This window comes from Cnephaeus nilssonii, assembly GCF_951640355.1.
Source record: "Cnephaeus nilssonii genome assembly, chromosome: 11".
In the NCBI taxonomy this organism is placed as follows: Eukaryota; Metazoa; Chordata; class Mammalia; order Chiroptera; family Vespertilionidae; genus Cnephaeus; species Cnephaeus nilssonii.
The window spans coordinates 93,634,159-93,651,038 of record NC_137082.1 but is presented as its reverse complement, the minus strand read 5'-3'; the positions used below and the strand labels follow the sequence as shown (position 1 = coordinate 93,651,038).

The window sequence follows — 16,880 nt, the reverse complement described above, 5'->3', positions numbered from 1 at the left end:
GGGAGTGCCTCTGCTCTCAGCTGTGGGGGTTCCAGATGTGAGGTGTCTGCGGAGCCTGTCCGTGGACCCCTCCGAGGCTCTGTCCTCCTGCATCTCCGCCTGAGGCAGGGCAAGTGCACGGCCCATCCTGTGGCGCCTCCTATTTCCGCGGTTCTTGGCTGTCTAACCCTGTCGGGCTCATTATCTCCCCAAGCGGGGCTGGAAGCACTGTTAGGGCAGCCGCTGTGGCTGACGGGGTTCTGGTATCACCAGAGGCACAAGCACAGCTTGAGGAAGGACGTTCTCAATAGACACGTCTCAGTCAGTCTTCTCGAGCAGCGTTCCCACCTGCTCAGCTCACGGCGCACAGCGATCACTGAGATCCCGCGGCACACCAAAAGACACGTTTTTTGCCAGTCTGACAAAAGATAGGTATACTTTTGATTGATTTACAAAAAATAAAAATAAATAATAGTAGTAGTTATCTACCCTTTTTGTTCCTAAGTGACTTTAAAAAAAAATCAGGTGCCTACACTTGTATAATAAGGATTTCTGGTTCCAAGAATTAACCAATCAAATGCAGCCTTATGATGCAATGTGAGCAATAAGCTGCAACTCTTATATGACTTACATTGTGTTTATGGTTCAAGACAGGCCATTCACACCAGACACTATTGCACTATTGTTGTGTTGGCTGTTGTCATTTTTAAAAAATGTTTTTATTGATCATCTTCTTCTTCTATTTTTAGAAAGAGAAGAAGGGAGAGGGAGAGATAGAAACATCAATGATGAGAGAGAATCATTGATTGGCAGCCTCCTGCACACCCCCGACTGGGGATAGAGCTTGCAACCCAGGCATGTGCCCTGACCGGGAACTGAACCCTGACCTCCTGGTTCCTAGGTCGACGCTCACCACTGAGCCACGCTGGCTCCTTATGACATGGTTGTCACAATGGTAACTGGACACTGAGAACATTTTGGGCAGCCTTTTGACAAGCATGCTATGCATCCTGTTGGGCGGGGGTTCAGATCTGAAACTGCCTTTGGCAAAAGCTGCCACAGTTCCCCAGCTGACAGCACCGATTCCCCTCCCTCCAAAGCTGCTCCGCGGGGCCAGCTGCTCGGACGGACGCTGATGAGGTGGCTGTAACATTCCAGTGGAGGCGTTACTTCCCTTGGCAACACCTGCTCGCGTTGCTTTAACCTGGAACTTGCTTGCGGTTCTGATTGCTCATCGCTCTGCGGCTCAAGGAGTTTGTTTTTCTGCTTTTCCTCCTAGAGCCACGTGACCCTGAGAGGACGCGTGCCACGCCCCGGCCGCTACGTCCTCGTCATCCACTTCTACCAGCCAGCGCACCCCGCCTTCCCCGCGCAGGTGTCTGTGGACGGAGGGCCGCCGTGGCCAGGTGAGCGGCGGGGAGCGCCGGCTGCTGCCTCTGCCTCGCAGGGCCTTGCTGGCGTGACAGGACCCTCTCTGCCCAGGCGTCTTCCGTGCCTCCTTCTGCCCCCACGTGCTGGGCTGCCAGGACCAGGCCATCGCCGGAGACCAGGCTGAGTTCGCCGTCTGGGAGCCGGAGGTGGCTGTGACTGTGAAGGTTCCGGAAGGAAAGTCTTTAGTGCTGGTGCGTCTGCGTGCCCCCAGCTCCATCTCCGCATGACGTCCATCCTGTGGGTCTGTGTGTTTGGCTCTTGACGATCATTCCTCCAAGGAATTGAGGTCATAGATATGCATTTTAAAATACTTTTACTGGTTTCAGAGAGGAAGGGAGAGGGAGAGAGAGAGAGAAACATCAATGATGAGAGAATCGTGAATCGGCTGCCTCCTGCACGGCCCCTGCTGGGGATCCAGCCCACAACCCGGGGATGTGCCCTGACCAGGAATCGAACCCTGATTTTCTGGTTCATAGGTCGATGCTCAACCACTGAGCCACACTGGCCGGGCATGAAGTCATATTTATAGAAAAATCTTCAAATTTTACAGCTACCTGTTAACAACAAAAGTGTGTGACAATTAAAATCGAGGGAAACTGGAATAACAGGACAAATAGGAAGAAAATACGCCCATGCGAGCTCTGCTCAGCCTCGTGCTCCACCAGCCCCCCTCAGCCTCCGCCTGCCACCCCTCGCCCTCCGCCTGCCACCCCTCACCCTCCGCCTGCCCCCCTCACCCTCCTCCTGCCCCCCCTCACCTTTAGCCTGCCCCCCTCACCCTCCTCCTGCCCTCCCTCACCCTCCACCTGCCCCCCCAGCCTATGCCTGCCACCCCTCACCCTCCGCCTGCCACCCCTCACCCTTCGCCTGCCCCCCTCACCCTTAGCCTGCCCTCCTCACCCTCCTCCTGCCCTCCCTCACCCTCCTCCTGCCCCCCCTCACCTTTAGCCTGCCCCCCTCACCCTCCTCCTGCCCTCCCTCGCTCTCCGCCTGCCCCTCCTCACCCTTAGCCTGCCCCCCCACCCTCCGCCTGCCCCTCCCTCAGGCTCCGCCTGGTCTCTCGGAAGCAGGGAGACCCCTCTGTTCCTAAAACTCCCCTCCTGTGGCTTCCATGGCTCTGTTCTCTTGTTTATTTTCCTGCTTTCTCTAATGCTCTTCCGTGATCTCTCCTCCCCTTCGTCCCCACGTGTTGGTGCTCCCCTGGGTGGGACGTGAGCCCTTGTCCATCATCTCCCTCTGCGGAGCCTCCTCTGCGCCTGCTGATTTGGTTCGGCCCTCGGTGGGAGGGGCGCCCTCCCCTGTGGATTCATCTCCGCTTCCTCCTGAGCTCCAGGCCCAACATGGGACCGTCGGCTGCACATCTCCATCCCAGAGACCTCACACATCCCCAAACCTGGCCTGTGCCCTGCCCAGCCCTGATGCCCCTGCTGTGCCCATCACCTGGGCTGCTGGAGCCACGGTCGCCGATGCCGTGGGGCCTCCCGTGGAGCCGGGCAGCTTGGGCCCTCAGGCCTGGCCCTGCCGCTCTCTCTGAGAAGGTCACCTTCCCTGACTCGTTTTGTCTCCCCTGAGCCTGGCACACCTCCTGGCACGTGGGCTTGGCAGGTGTTTATTGAGTTGCATACGTGGGACCAGTGGGGTCTCTGAGCTGCCGGTCGCTGAGCAGGTGACAGACACGCTTGAAACTCCCTGCAGCGTTGTTACTGGCAGAGTCTCATTCGCTCAGGAGCAGAGAGCCAACAGGACTTTACACACGGGCTGCAGATATTCACGACGGAGGATAAGCTCCGGGCACGCCGTGCACGCGCGTTCCCATTGGTCCTGCCATTTCAGTTTGCTCACATTTAAAAAATACCAAACAGGCCCAGCCAGCGTGGCTCAGTGGTTGAGCATCGACCTATGAACCAGGAGGTCACGGTTTGATTACAGGTCAGGGCACATGCCCAGATTTCAGGCCTGATCCCCAGTGTGGGGCATGCAAGAGACAACCAATCCATGATTCTCTCTCATCATTGATGCTTCTCTCTCTTTCTCCCTCTCCCTTCCTCTCTGAAATCAATAAAAGATATATTTTTAAAAAATACCGAACAGCAACCCCTGTAGATCTGGAGGTGCCCCGGCGTGGCTCCCCTGGCCCTGGCGTCCTGACTGGCCCCCGGTTACCCCCACGCCTCCCATCCCCACCCAGCGTCCAGGCTGCCGCTCTGAGCAGCTCTCCCAGGGGCCTGCCCACCCCATCGTTTCCTGCCTGGATCACAGAGTGAGCCTTCATGCTGCCTAGGTCAGTGGTCGGCAAACTCATTAGTCAGCAGAGCCAAATACCAACAGGACAACGATTGAAATTTCTTTTGAGAGCCAAATTTTTTAAACTTGAACTTCTTCTAACGCCACTTCTTCAAAATAGACTCACCCAGGCCGTGGTATTTTGTGGAAGAGCCAAACTCAAGGGGCCAAAGAGCCGCATGTGGCTCGCGAGCCGCAGTTTGCCGACCACGGTCTAGGGGTTCTTGTGACTCGTGCGTAAATCCATTTCATTGGTCTTGAGCTTAGTGACAGGGGACACTGATCCTGCACAGAGTGATGAGCAGCGGCAGGTGAGCTGCGTTGCTGGAAAGCCAAGGACATGCTCACGCTCCCTGCAGGTCCGCGTCCTCCTGGTGCCCGCGGAGAACCACGTCTACCAGATCCTCCACCCACAGTCGGTGGACAAGTCTCGCGAGTTCGTCACCAGCTGTGGAGGGAATAGTTTCTACATAGAGTGAGTACTTCTTTGTGCAAAGGCCCTGGAGGCACACGCTCTCCCACATCCCGCCCTGGAGGCATGAGGCTCTCCCACATTCCCGCCCTGGAGGCATGGGGCTCTCCCACATTCCCGCCTGGAGGCATGGGGCTCTCCCACATCCCGCCCTGGAGGCATGGGGCTCTCCCACATCCCACCCTGGAGGCATGGGGCTCTCCCACATTCCCGCCCTGGAGGCATGGGGCTCTCCCACATTCCCACCCTGGAGGCATGGGGCTCTCCCACATTCCCACCCTGGAGGCATGGGGATCTCCCACATTCCCACCCTGGAGGCATGGGGCTCTCCCACATTCCCTCCCTGGAGGGCGGGAGCTCCCCGGGGCCTGTCCTCCCCTCTCTACACCCAGGGAGAGGCATGAGGCCGGGTCCAGGGCAGGAGGTGCCCTCTGCACTCCTTGTCCTAGGACGGTGTCGTCATGCACATCCAGGCAAGACCCCCACACTCAATGGGGATCTCCACAGAGGCTCACCCTCCCAGCAGGGATTCATGGTCACTCAGGAGCTTCTCTTCCCCTCACTGCTTCCTGAGGTTCAAACCTGTTTCCTGAGACACCCCACGGGCACCTCCTCTGGGATGCATGTTGGACCCAGTGCCCAACCTCCTGTACCACCTGACTGAGCAGGAGCCTCAGGCCAGACAGACCCCCGTCCTCTCTCCCGCTCCCTGATGCCCAGAGCCTGGTGCAGCCCGAATGTCAGCCCCCATCTCTCCAGACCCTCCCTGGCCCCCGTAGGATTCCTGGGGAACCCAGCAACCCAGGCAGCTGGGGCGGGGGGGCAGAAGTCCCTGAATATAACATACTCAGCAAAGACTCTGAAGTCAAGCAGTTGAGGATTTGAGTGCCTGCTCAGCGACTCTATAGCTCTGTGGCCTTGGGAACGTTGCTTACCCTCTAGGACAGTGGTTGCCAACCATTTGGACCTCACGAACCACCAGTTGGCAACCACTGATCTAGGAGCCTCAGTTGCCCTATCTGTGAAATGGGCATAGGCCTACCTGGTGGCTGTGAGGTTAAGTGAGAGGTAGGGAAAGCTCCAGGCATACAACACTCAATAGATGTTGACAATCCACCTGGTCCTCCTCATTATTGCTATCAGTGTATCATAAACTTAGGTGTAATTTCTTGGTAACTGCTTTGTAGAGATACTATACACCTGGAGGGGGGTGTCCCTCAGCCCAGCCTGCTCCCTCTCACAGTCCGAGACCCCTTGGGGGATATCCGCCTGCCGGGATGTCCCCCCGAGGGGATTGGGCCTAACCCAGCAGTCAGACATCCTTCTCGAAGTCTGGGACCCATCCCTCCTTACCGTCCACCTACAGCAGAGGCAGGAGAGGCTCCCACCATCACCACTGCGCTTGCCAGCCGTGAGCCGGGCTTGTGGCTGAGTGGCACTCCCCCTGTGGGAGTGCACTGGCCAACCGGGGGCAGCTCCTGTGTTGAGCGTCTGCCCCCTGGTGGTCAGTGCGCATCATAGCGACTGGTCATTCTGCAGGTTGTCTGCCAGTTGGTCCATTTGCATATTAGGGTTTTATATAGGATAATCGGCATCTTCTTCTACTCATCCTGTAGGTAAATTTTCACCCTGTTACCCCAGCCCCAAAGGTTCCCACCCCTGGTCTTAGATCTTGTGGGGTGTTCTGGAGTGGGGGGGCAGCTGTCCCTGGCTGTCTGTGACCCAGAGTCACAGTCCCTCCCCAAGACCCTGCTGGTGAGCAAGTGGGAGGGCAGGTGGGGCGTCTCTGGGCACAGCTCCCAGGATGGCACTGTGAGTCCTGTTTGTCTCCACAGCCCCCAGACGGCCTCCGGGTTCTGTAAGGACTCTGCCCGGTCCCTGGCGGCCCTCTACCACAAGGGCGCGCTGCCCTGTGAGTGCCACCCGGCCGGTGCTGCTAGCCCTCACTGCAGCCCCGAGGGTGGGCAGTGCCCATGCCGGCCCGGAGTCATCGGTCGGCAGTGTACCCGCTGTCAGACGGGCTACTACGGATTCCCACACTGCAAGCGTAAGTGCCCGCTCAGCCATCCAGCGGCTCTGTCCCAGGTGCAGGGGTTCTTCCAGGGCGGCTCTGTCCCAGGTGCAGGGGTTCTTCCCGGGTGGCTCTGTCCCAGGTGCAGGGGCTCCTCCAGGGCGGCTCTGTCCCAGGTACAGGGGTTCTTCCAGGGCGGCCTCTTCCGTTTCAGCTGAGGCTGAGGGGGAAGGGGGCGGGGCCGGGGCGACCACGCCCTGAGCCAGAAGCCTGCAGACCCATCTAAGACTCATCCTGCTGCCCGAGATGTAGCCTCAGCACAGAGTCTCCACATGAGACCAGCCTTGCTGAACGGGGTCCTGCTCCTGATCCCAGCCTGGCTTGGGGCTTGGTGCACTGGGGTGCATTGGGGTGCACTGAGGTACATTGGGTGCATTGGGGCCACTGGGGTGCATTGGGTACAGTGGGGTGCACTGGGGTGCATTGGGTACAGTGGGGTGCATTGGATGCATTGCAGTACAATGGGGTGCATTGGATGCATTCCAGTACAATGGGGTGCATTGGATGCACTGGGGTGCATTGGCCTGCTAGGATGGAGCCCCTTGGGGAGCCTTCCAGGGACTGCACAGGCCCCTCTGGACCTTTTGCATGGACTCTGGACGGGCCACTGCTCTCCTGTCGCCTTTTCAGTCCCAGCTGTCACAGTCCCAGCAGGAAAGAGATGGCAGGCGCACACGATTTTCTGGAAGGACTTTGGCAAGGGGACTGTTGACAGGTGTGAGAGCAGGGGCACACAGCCAACCAGGGAGGCGGCACCCCAGAAATAGAGACCATCCAAGGTCGCAAGGGGGCAGGGCCACATGAACACGTAATAGTGGGCACGTGAACAAGTGGGCGGGGCCACGTGAGCAGCAGGAAGTGGGCACGTGAACAAGGGGGCGGGGCCACGTGAACACACTGGAGAAGTCGCCTGAGGATGGAGGAGGGGCCACGTGAAGACTGAAGGGGTGCGGCCAGGGGCCCCCAGAAGCTGAGAGGCAGGAAGGATCCTCCCCTGGAGCCCTCTGAAGGAGCCCAGCCCCCAACACCCTGATTTGAGATGCCGGCCCCAGAAGGGGGAGCACGTGTACCTGTTGGGTGAGGCCAGTCTGTCGTCATGGGAGCAGCAGCCCCAGCAAACAGACCCTCCCTGCCCCTCCTCCTGGGGCTTTGACTGGGTTCTGGGAGCAGCTGAGCCCTGTGCCCCAGGGGAGACCCCCGAGACCTCTCCCTGCAGGGCTCAGGGAGACCCATCCCTGTGTCTGTGCCTCCGCCCTGCCTCCCGCTCCCCCGGGCTCCCGGGCAGGGACAGGACAGTGGGCACACCAGGCGGGCTGCTGGGTGGGAAGCAGGCCACGTGGCTCAGGGACTCCCCGCCGCCTGGCCCAGCCCCCAGTCCCACCCTCACCCCCAGGCCTTCCCCCTCAGGAGTCCAGCCTGGGCCTGTGCGTCCTGCAGCACCTGGGTTGACAGGAGCCAGAACTGGGCTGTGGTGCCCATATTCTAGACGCCAAAACTGAGGCTCAGAGAGGGGAGCAGAGGGCCCTACCCCCGCCCCCCTCCCCCTCCACTCAGCCCAGCTCACAGGTGTTCCCCCAGTGGCCACCTGGTTGCCATGGCGTCAGAAGGAGGGGGAGGAGGAGGGGATTTCTGAGAAGCAATCCAAAAATACACAGCAGCTGGCCCTCCTTCCTCATCCCTCTGTCCAGGTCACAGCCTCCTTTGGGGCAGGTGGGCGGGGCCTCTTCCCGGGGAAGGAGGTCCAGGAGGCAGAGGGTCCGGGTATGGGTTCTGGGACCCCAGCTTCACCCAGCAGAGCTCCTGGGCCTGGGCCCATCGCCCTCCCACAGCTCCCAGACCAGGCGGGCTCTTTCCCGCCTCCCTGCCTTCGCACATGCAGTTCCCTCCACTTCGAATGCCCTTCCTCGTCCTTCAGGTCCCAGCTCGGCTGTAACTCCCCTGGGAACCTTCCCCAGGTCACCCGGGGCTCCCCCTGCACCCTGCACCCACTCCCCCAGTCAGCCGTTTTCTGGATGACGCTCTCACGGGGCGCTGAGGTCTTGGGGTGCTAGCTTTGCCTTTGTGCCCCAGCCCCTGGCACAGACAGGTGCTCAGTAAACCCTGAAGGAGGGGAAGGAGGGAGGGAGGGAGGGAGGAAAGAAACACCTCTCAGGATTGGAGAGGATCTGGGCCGTGAGCACCTGGCACGGGGCTGGGCACGGAGCAAAGCCCACTCGCTTCCTGCCGCCTCCCCCTGAGCCTGGGCCCCAGCACCTTCCGCCTCACCCATGTCGCAGCGTGTCACACACCCTCCACCAGGAGCCTTCGCCAGGGTCGGCCTCAGCCCCGAGAAGGGGCCTTCATGTCGGCTCCCATCAATCATGCCACCATGAGGAGAGGCCCGGCATTTCCCGGGCCCTTGGAAGCTTCTGGAATCCTGGCCTTTGGTGCAGCCCTGCGGTTGGGGCACATCTCACCTGCACGTCTCTGTCCCTGCAGCGTGCAGCTGCGGCCGGCGCCCCTGCGAGGAGACGACGGGGCGTTGCCTCTGCCCTCCGCGCACGGCCGGGCCCCAGTGCCAGGCCTGCGACGCCCACTCCTTTGGCTTCCACCCCCGGGCGGGCTGCCAGCCCTGCAACTGCTCCAGCGTGGGCACGGCGGGCACCCCCGAGTGCGACCCGGGCCACGGGCAGTGCAGGTGAGCTGGGGGCATGGACCGGCCGGTCCTCCATGGAAGGGACGACGCGTCTGCCCACTCCGGTGTTACTCCCGATTCTCATGGTCTGAGGGCTGCACTGGTCCCCTCGGCGCGGCTCCCCGTCCAGATGGGTCACCCGTGGAGTCACTTGTCCCCCAGGTGACCAGCAGGCCTGGTGGGCAAGGGCCCGTCGCCTGAGGCCACAAGCTGCCCGCCTGCTCCCTCCACTATCCATCTTCCTATTCCTTCCCTTTTTTTGGTTAGTCCTCGCCCCAGGGTATTGTTCCCATTGATTTTTAGAGCGAGTGGGAGGGAGGGGGAGAGAAACATTGATGTGAGAGAGACACATCGTGTGCTTGCCTTCCACTCACATCCTGACCAGGAATTGAGCAACCTGTGACCCTTTGGTCCGTGGACCGACACTAACCACTGAGCCACCGGCCAGGGCTCTAGCGTGTTCTGTGTCAAGATGCATGTGTAAAGTCACCAACTTCGACGTGTCCCTGTGGTGGCGCCTCGCCCCTGTATTTAGGGCCGGGCCCCAGCCTTCCCCGCTTAGCTGGACCCTGTGAAGGACCGTGCAGGACTCAGGCCGAAACCCTCAGGCCGGTCTCTCCCTGGGCAGCTGCACGGGGTGAGCCATGTGCGCCCCCTGCCGCGCAGCCCACCACCGTCCAGTGCCTCCAGCCTCTGGTCTGGGAGGCAGGACCCTGTCCTTCATGCCGTCCTGCTCTGAGTCAGCGGGTACGCTGATCACCTGGAGCCCCGTGACTCCGGCTTCGAGGTTTCAATGCAGAGCCTGCCGGGCACCTGTCTGAGCCGTGTGGGGGTCCCATGGGGGGTGTGGGAGTGGGGAGGGGACCGGGAGGGACATGCTGGAGAGCTCCTGGGAGGGGCTGCCTGGGGCAGCGATAGGTCCCAGCACAACTGCTGAGACACGGAAGGCAAACATCAGCGCAGACAGGTGCGGCAGGCTCTGCACTGAGAGGAAGCCGTGTCCCGGGCGGGACTCCCGCTGACCAGCGTCTCAGCAGGACTGAGAGCGGCCACGGGCTGAGGGGCAGGACCCATCCAATTCCAGGAGAGCCAGGTTCTCAGCGGGGCGGGCGGGGGTGGGCAGGAGCAGGAACATGTCTCTTGGGGACAAAGCTCAGCTCTCGGCAGCGATGCTCACTTTCCTAAGGAAGGCCCTGGGCCACCTCATCGCTGCCGGTGCCAAGCAACCCCTTGTCCCTCGGGACGGAGCGGAGGGAAGACTTGAGTCAGGAAACATTCCGAGTCTTTAGAGCGCAGGTGTGAGTCCCTCCTGCGTCGGCCTCATCGTTTATCCTCTCAAACCACGAGCTTGAACCAGTTCCATTCCCCGTCAGGGACAGCCCGGGATGCAGGCTCGGTCCCCAACAGGGGGTGTGCAGGAGGCAGCCCATCAGTGATTCTCTCATCATGGATGTTTCTCTCTCTCTCTCTCTCCCTCTTCCTTTCTCTCTGAAATCAATGAAAATATATTTAAAATAACTGAAAAAGGAGAGGGAGCGAGAGAGAAACATTGATGAGAGAAACGTCATCGATCGCTGCCTCCACGCCCCCACAGAGGATGGCGCGCACCAGGCCTGGCCCTCACCGGCAGTGGAACTGGTGGCCTCTTGGTCCCTGGCTTGATGCTCAATGGCCGAGCCACACCTGCCGGGCTCCGTTCCTTTCTCTTCCGATGAGGGGAAAACATGTAAAACGGGTTCTCTCTTCCTGTCCGCGCCCGCGAGGCTCAGGTCCGGGCTCTGCTGCCTCCGCGCTGCCTTGGCTGTCAGCACCGTGGGCGGCCCCGGGGTCCCCTGGCCGTGGACGCACCTGGTCCGCTGCGGGGCCGTGGGCTCCTCTGCCAACGGCTCCTGCTTCCTTTGCTCGGGTGCAGGTGCAGGGCCGGAATCTCCGGGCGGCGTTGCGACCGATGTGCTCCTGGGTTTCACCGCTTCCCCACGTGCCTCCCCTGCCGCTGCAGCAGAGACGGGACGGAGCCCGGAGTCTGCGACCCGGAGACCGGGGCCTGCCTCTGCAAGGTGAGCCTGGGCCTGTGCGGTCAGGGGACCGGGGCCTGTACTACAAGGTGAGCCTGGGCCTGTGCAGCCAGGACCTCAGGCCAGGATATTGGCTGCCAATCACTGGAAGCTCTTCATGTCCGCTCAGTGTACAGGAATATGTGGGAAATGGATGTGGAGGCTGCAGACCTCCTTAAAGTTCTGGTGACAGGTGCAACCCTCTCCAGAAAATCAACAGACACATATTGAATATATATATTTTGTTTATTGATTTTAGAGAGAAAGGGAGAGGGGGAGAGAGAGAAACATCAGTGATGAGAGAGTCATCAGTTGGCTGCCTCCTGCACGCCCCACACTGGGGATTGAGCCCACAAACCGGGCCTGTGCCCTGACCGGGAATCAAACCGTGACCTCCTGGTTCATAGACCGACACTCAACCACGGAGCCCCGGCGGCCAGACACCCACACACTCTGCCTTTAATTCAAGAGGCTCAGAGCTGCCCTAGGAGCCTGTTCCTGGTCCGTGCCTGCCGTCGGGCCCCAGGTCCCAGCAGTGCTTGAGGTGGTGTCAGGGAGAGGCCTTGGTCCCGCCCACTGCGAGTCCTGTGGGCCAATGCCCTGCCTTCGAGACGCCAGCAGGAAGCAAGTGCTCTCTGTGTGTGTGGGATACACGTTTAAACAGTGAAGGCCGTAAAGAAGCTTAACAGTCACGCACCCTCATGTCACGCCCTGTGGGCATCCCCGTCCTGGCAGCCTGTGCTATGGGTAGGTTATGGCCGTCCCGTCGGGACCCCGCAGAGGGAATGGCCTCTCCTGCCGTGTTTTCCGTAGGAGAATGTGGACGGTGCCGAGTGCGACGTGTGTCGAGAAGGCTTCTTCTCCTTGGACCTGGCGAACCCCCAGGGCTGCACCAGCTGCTTTTGCTTTGGGATCACCCGTCACTGCCACAGCACCCACCGACGGAGAGCGAAGGTGTGCGGGAGCTGGTCGGTCTGTCTTTAGTGAGAATGTCCAAGTGAGGCCGGAACGGATAGGCATGAAACACGAGGGCCAGGGAAGTGCCTGGGTAGTACTTTGTTGTTGTTGTTGTTGTTTTAAATACTTACATTTTTATTGATGTCAGAGAGGAAGGGAGAGGGAGAGGGAGAGAGAAACATCCATGATGAGAGAGAATCATGGATCGGCTGCCTCCTGCACGCCCCACACCGGGGATTGAGCCCACAACCCGGGCCTGTGCCCTGACCTGGAATCGAACCGTGACCTCCCGGTTCATAGGTCGACTCTCAACCACTGAGCCATGCCGGCTGGGCTGTATTACTTTGTTAGAAGGCTAAGCCTGGCCCTGGCTGTGCCTCAGCCTCAGTGCTATTCCTACAGATGCTCTCCCGTCCCGTCTCATCCCGCAGGGTGTCTGGCCCCTGCTCCAGCATCTGGTGCTCACGGGGCCTCCCTCACCACTCCCCATGTCATAGCTCGCCCGGGTCCATCTGCCCTATTGTGCGTTTAGTTCTAAAATGTATTGTCTGCCTCCCTCCCCCACGCGCGCCTGAGCTCCAGTTTAGACCCAGCAGCATCTGGGACACAGTAGGAGCTCAGTGGGCACTCGTTGAATGCATGGGCTTGATGGTTCCTCCCATTCCTTCTCATCCGCTCGTCTTCTTCCTGAGTTATTTCCTTCTCAGGCATTTCACCACGTCTTCTCTGTGGCTACTTGGTTGTTGTTGTTAATCCTCACCCGAGGATATTTAGGCAGAACGGAAGGAGGGGGAGAGACAGAGAGAGAAACATTGATGTGAGAGAGAGACACTGATTGGTTGCCTCCCTCAGGCACCCCGTCTGGGGCCAGGGATGGAGCCTGCCGCCTAGGTACGTGCCCTTGACCGGAATTGATCCCGGAATCCTTCAGTCCCCAGGCAGATGCTCCAACCACTGAGCACCGGCTTGGGCTCTGCGGCCGCTTTTTAAATTAACTCCGTGAAAGTAAAACTTGTGTTGCCTTCCTTATTCCATGAACCAGTAGCCTAATGCTTGTTTGCTTTGGGCGAGTATTGTCTGGTATCCAACAAGTATTCAAAGAAAGATTTTTTACGTATTTCCTTGCCTGCCTCCTTAAGGAGTGCAGCCTTTAATTGGGAAAACGTTAGTTTGTAAACCCACTCTGAAGTCTCCTCCCCGACCCCCAGGGAACCCGGAGCCGGACTCCTAACCTCTGCCTGTCAGCCCCTTCTCCCCCTTCCTCTCGCCATGTCCCTCCTGGCATCCTTAGTGTCAGGGACGTATTCCATGACGAGGCTCCATGCAGAGCAGTGACGACAGCGATCACTGTGCCCCACTCTGCCTCTCACACGCAGGAGCTCACCCCAAAAGGAGTGACTGCTGTTCCCGTGTGCTTGCCCAGGTGTCACTCACACATTATGGCACCTACTAAACGCCCGGAGTCAGGGTGCGTCTGGCACGAGGATGAACCCGCACCCCCTGCTCTCTGCCCTCCGGGGACCCCAGGGCAGGGCCGGGAGACACGGGGGGAAGGAAGCCTGTGAGGCCAGGCGGCCGCCCGGCTCTGGATCCTCTGCACGGCCCGTCCGGCGACACGTTCCCACCTGGCTTCTGTGTTCCAGTTTGTGGACATGATGGGCTGGCGCCTGGAGACGGCGGACGGGGCCCAGGTCCCCGTCTCCTTCAACCCCGGCAGCGGCAGCGCAGTCGCCGACCTCCAGGAGCTGCCCTCCACCGTGCACAGCGCCACCTGGGTCGCGCCTCCCTCCTACCTGGGGGACAAGGTGGGTGCCCCCGGGCCCCCTCCCTCCTACCTGGGGGACAAGGTGGGCGTCCCCGGGCCCCCTCCCTCCTACCTGGGGGACAAGGTGGGCGTCCCCGGGCCCCCTCCCTCCTACCTGGGGGACAAGGTGGGTGCCCCCGGGCCCCCTCCCTCCTACCTGGGGGACAAGGTGGGCGTCCCCGGGCCCCCTCCCTCCTACCTGGGGGACAAGGTGGGTGCCCCCGGGCCCCCTCCCTCCTACCTGGGGGACAAGGTGGGCGTCCCCGGGCCCCCTCCCTCCTACCTGGGGGACAAGGTGGGTGCCCCCTGGGGTTTCTAGCTTTGAGTGTGGGGAACACGGCTGCTCCCCTGTAACCAGCTCCTGCCTCACGCACACGCCTCTTCACCTGCACAGGTGGGCCAATGCACTGGTTATCTTCGCTGAGTAACAGGTTTTCTGCAACACTGACTTTTTAAAAAATAATATATATATATATATATATATATATATATATATATATATATATATATATATTCATTTCAGAGGGGAAGGGAGAGGGGGAGAGAGATAAAAACATCAATGATGAGAGAGAATCATTGATTAGCTGCCTCCTGCACGCCCCGCACTGGGGATCGAGCCTGCAACTGGGTGCCCTTGACTGGAATTGAACCCGGGACTCTTCAGTCCACAGGCTGATGCTCTCTCCAATGAGCCATACCAGTGAGGGCAACACTGACTTTTAAAGCAACACACTGATGACCTAGCCTGGTTTCTGAGGTCAGGAGTCCAGGAGGGGATGGTCAGGGTCTCTCCTGAGGGTGCAGTCGAGGTGTCAGCCAGGGCGTGGGCACCTGGGCTGAGGGTCCCCCTCCAAGCTCACCTGGTTGTCAGCAGGCCTCTGTACCTACGGCTGTAGGTGGGAGGCTCAACCACGGAGCCATGCCAGCCGGGCTGTGCTTTCTCTTTTTTAACAGCAGGATCTTTTACTTGTAAAGCGCAATCATGCTCCACGGCTTAACTGGTCTACAGTGGGCATCTGTGGAACGTTAAGTGCCATCTTCAGTCCTGCTCGCTGTGACCCCTGCTAACAGGCTGACGTGTCTCTCTCCAGACCCTCGGGCCCATGTGGGTCTCACATGAGCTGCTGTTGCGTGTTCCCTTCATGTTTGCCTGCTGACCACACCCTTCCATTTCAGGTCTCCTCCTACGGCGGCTTCCTCACCTACCAAGTCAAGTCCTTCGGGCTCCCGGCCGACATGGCTCTTCTGGGGAAGCAGCCAGACGTGCAGCTCACTGTGGGTACCAGCCCCCCCCCCCCCCCCCCCCCGCCAAGGGTCAGGGTGTGGCGGCCACCATCGGCGCTGATTGCCCTTTAGGGCAGCTTGACCAGGGCCTGCGAACGTCTCGATGAAGTCGTTTCCAATATTTTGTAGAAACTAAACGAAGTGTAGAGCATGCAGTGCCTGACAGGACCCTGCCCCCACCATCCCAGGCCCAATGTACTTATTGGCTCATAACTTGATTCTCATAAATTCATTTTTATGTTTTTACTAGAAGCCAGGTGCACGAAATTCATGCATGGGGGTAGGGGGTTGTCCCTCAGCCCAGCCTGCACCCTCTCCAATCTGGGACCCCTCAGGGGATGTCCGACTGCCAGTTTAGGCCAGGATGGGGCCTAAACTGGCAGTTGGACATCCCTCTCGCAATCCGGGACCACTGGCTCCTAACCGCTCACCTGCCTGCCTGCCTGATCACCCCTAACCACTCTGCCTGCCAGCCTTCTCGCCCCCAACTGCCCCCCCCCCCCCGCCAGCCTGCTCACCCCCAACTGCCCCCCCTGCTGGCCTGCTTGCCCCCAACTGCCCTCCCCTCCTGACCTGATCACCCCTAACCACCTCTGCCTCGGCCCCACCACCATGGCTTTGTCTAGAAGGACGTCCAGGTCTCCCAAAAGGTCTCCAGGTCTAATTAGCATAATTACCCTTTTATTAGTATAGATGTTTCCATCTTCCAGTTTCCTTTCAAAATATCTTTGAGCCCTTCCTGTCGACAAGACCCCAGGGCTGGGCTCATAAAGGACAGGCACTGCCTGTCCTAAAAAAGAGTGTCACCTAAACCTTTGCAAAGCACCTTGATAACGAAGCACCAGGTGTAAGTGACGCCGTGGGAGCAGTCGCTGCCGCTAAGACCACGGCCAAGCAGGGCGGTGTCCCAGCCTCGTTCTCTGTGCGGAGTCTCTCGAGGCCAGGCCATCAGCACACCTATATTTTACTGCCAACACGTTGATCACGGAGAGGTGGTGCTCAAAATTTCTCCCTGATTTCTCCTTGGAGCACGAACCGTTACTCCGCTGTGTCCAGGCTGCTGTAATGAAGAGCCGTCTGGGCATGTTCTCAGGTTGAGGTTTAAAATGGTCTGTGACCTCAGATAATCTCTTCTTTCTGAGACACCGGCTTGAAGGCATTCCTGTTGGGTCCGGTGCTACAGAAAAGCTGGGGCGCGTGTGTGTTTGGGGTGGGGGTGCTGACAGTGGGTGCTGGCCTTCCCACTGTGCCCTGTACTAGGGAGCGGTGCAGAGCTGGGTGGACAGGCTGAGTCCCAGAGGGTGAGGAATGTAGGGCTGAATCCCCCACCCGCCACGGGCCAGCCCCGAGGCTCCCGGCTCTGCAGGCTGTGGCCTGGCTCACCTTCCTGCCCACACCGTGCCCCAAAGCTCTTTCTTGCTACCACAGTCAGGTCCGTAGGCAGTAATAGAGACAGCACCTCATGTACTGACTGCTTAAATTTCCCTCCATCTTTTCAGCCATCTTTTGTTAAGAGAATTTGGGGGTTCCTGATGGTGAAAATGCAGTGTATTGGGTAGTAGTATTCTGCTTCCTTGTCACTCATCCTTTGCCAGTCAGTTTATTTCCCAACAATTTTCTAGAATCAGGCACTTCAGATCCACATAAATGTGTCCTTAGCCCGGCCACAGCCTGAGGGCAGGCGTGTTTTTCTCTGAACAGGGTCAGCGCATGTCCGTCGTCCATGAGGAGCCGAGTGACCCGCGGCCGGACCGGCTGCACCACGGGCGGGTGCAGCTGGTGGAGGTGGGTGACCCCTGGCTCTCCATGACCCTTTTGTTCACAGCTTGGCCCTTTCGCACAGTCGTGCTTTTTAACTTACTTTGTGGGTT

General features: G+C 59.5%; 1 protein-coding gene across 2 annotated transcripts in view; it reads left to right on the top strand.

Annotated features, from left to right (window-relative positions):
* LAMA3 (laminin subunit alpha 3) overlaps positions 1–16,880 on the top strand; it is a 142,242-nt gene that overhangs the window by 66,927 nt on the left and 58,435 nt on the right. For both annotated transcript variants that reach the window (XM_079784239.1, XM_079784240.1), the window contains 10 exons: positions 1,259–1,385; positions 1,462–1,601; positions 4,053–4,168; positions 6,001–6,212; positions 8,715–8,913; positions 10,823–10,967; positions 11,778–11,918; positions 13,565–13,726; positions 14,902–15,000; positions 16,711–16,794. In XM_079784239.1, the coding sequence (XP_079640365.1) occupies positions 1,259–1,385; positions 1,462–1,601; positions 4,053–4,168; positions 6,001–6,212; positions 8,715–8,913; positions 10,823–10,967; positions 11,778–11,918; positions 13,565–13,726; positions 14,902–15,000; positions 16,711–16,794 (1,425 nt within the window). The remainder of the gene's footprint in view (positions 1–1,258; positions 1,386–1,461; positions 1,602–4,052; positions 4,169–6,000; positions 6,213–8,714; positions 8,914–10,822; positions 10,968–11,777; positions 11,919–13,564; positions 13,727–14,901; positions 15,001–16,710; positions 16,795–16,880) is intronic.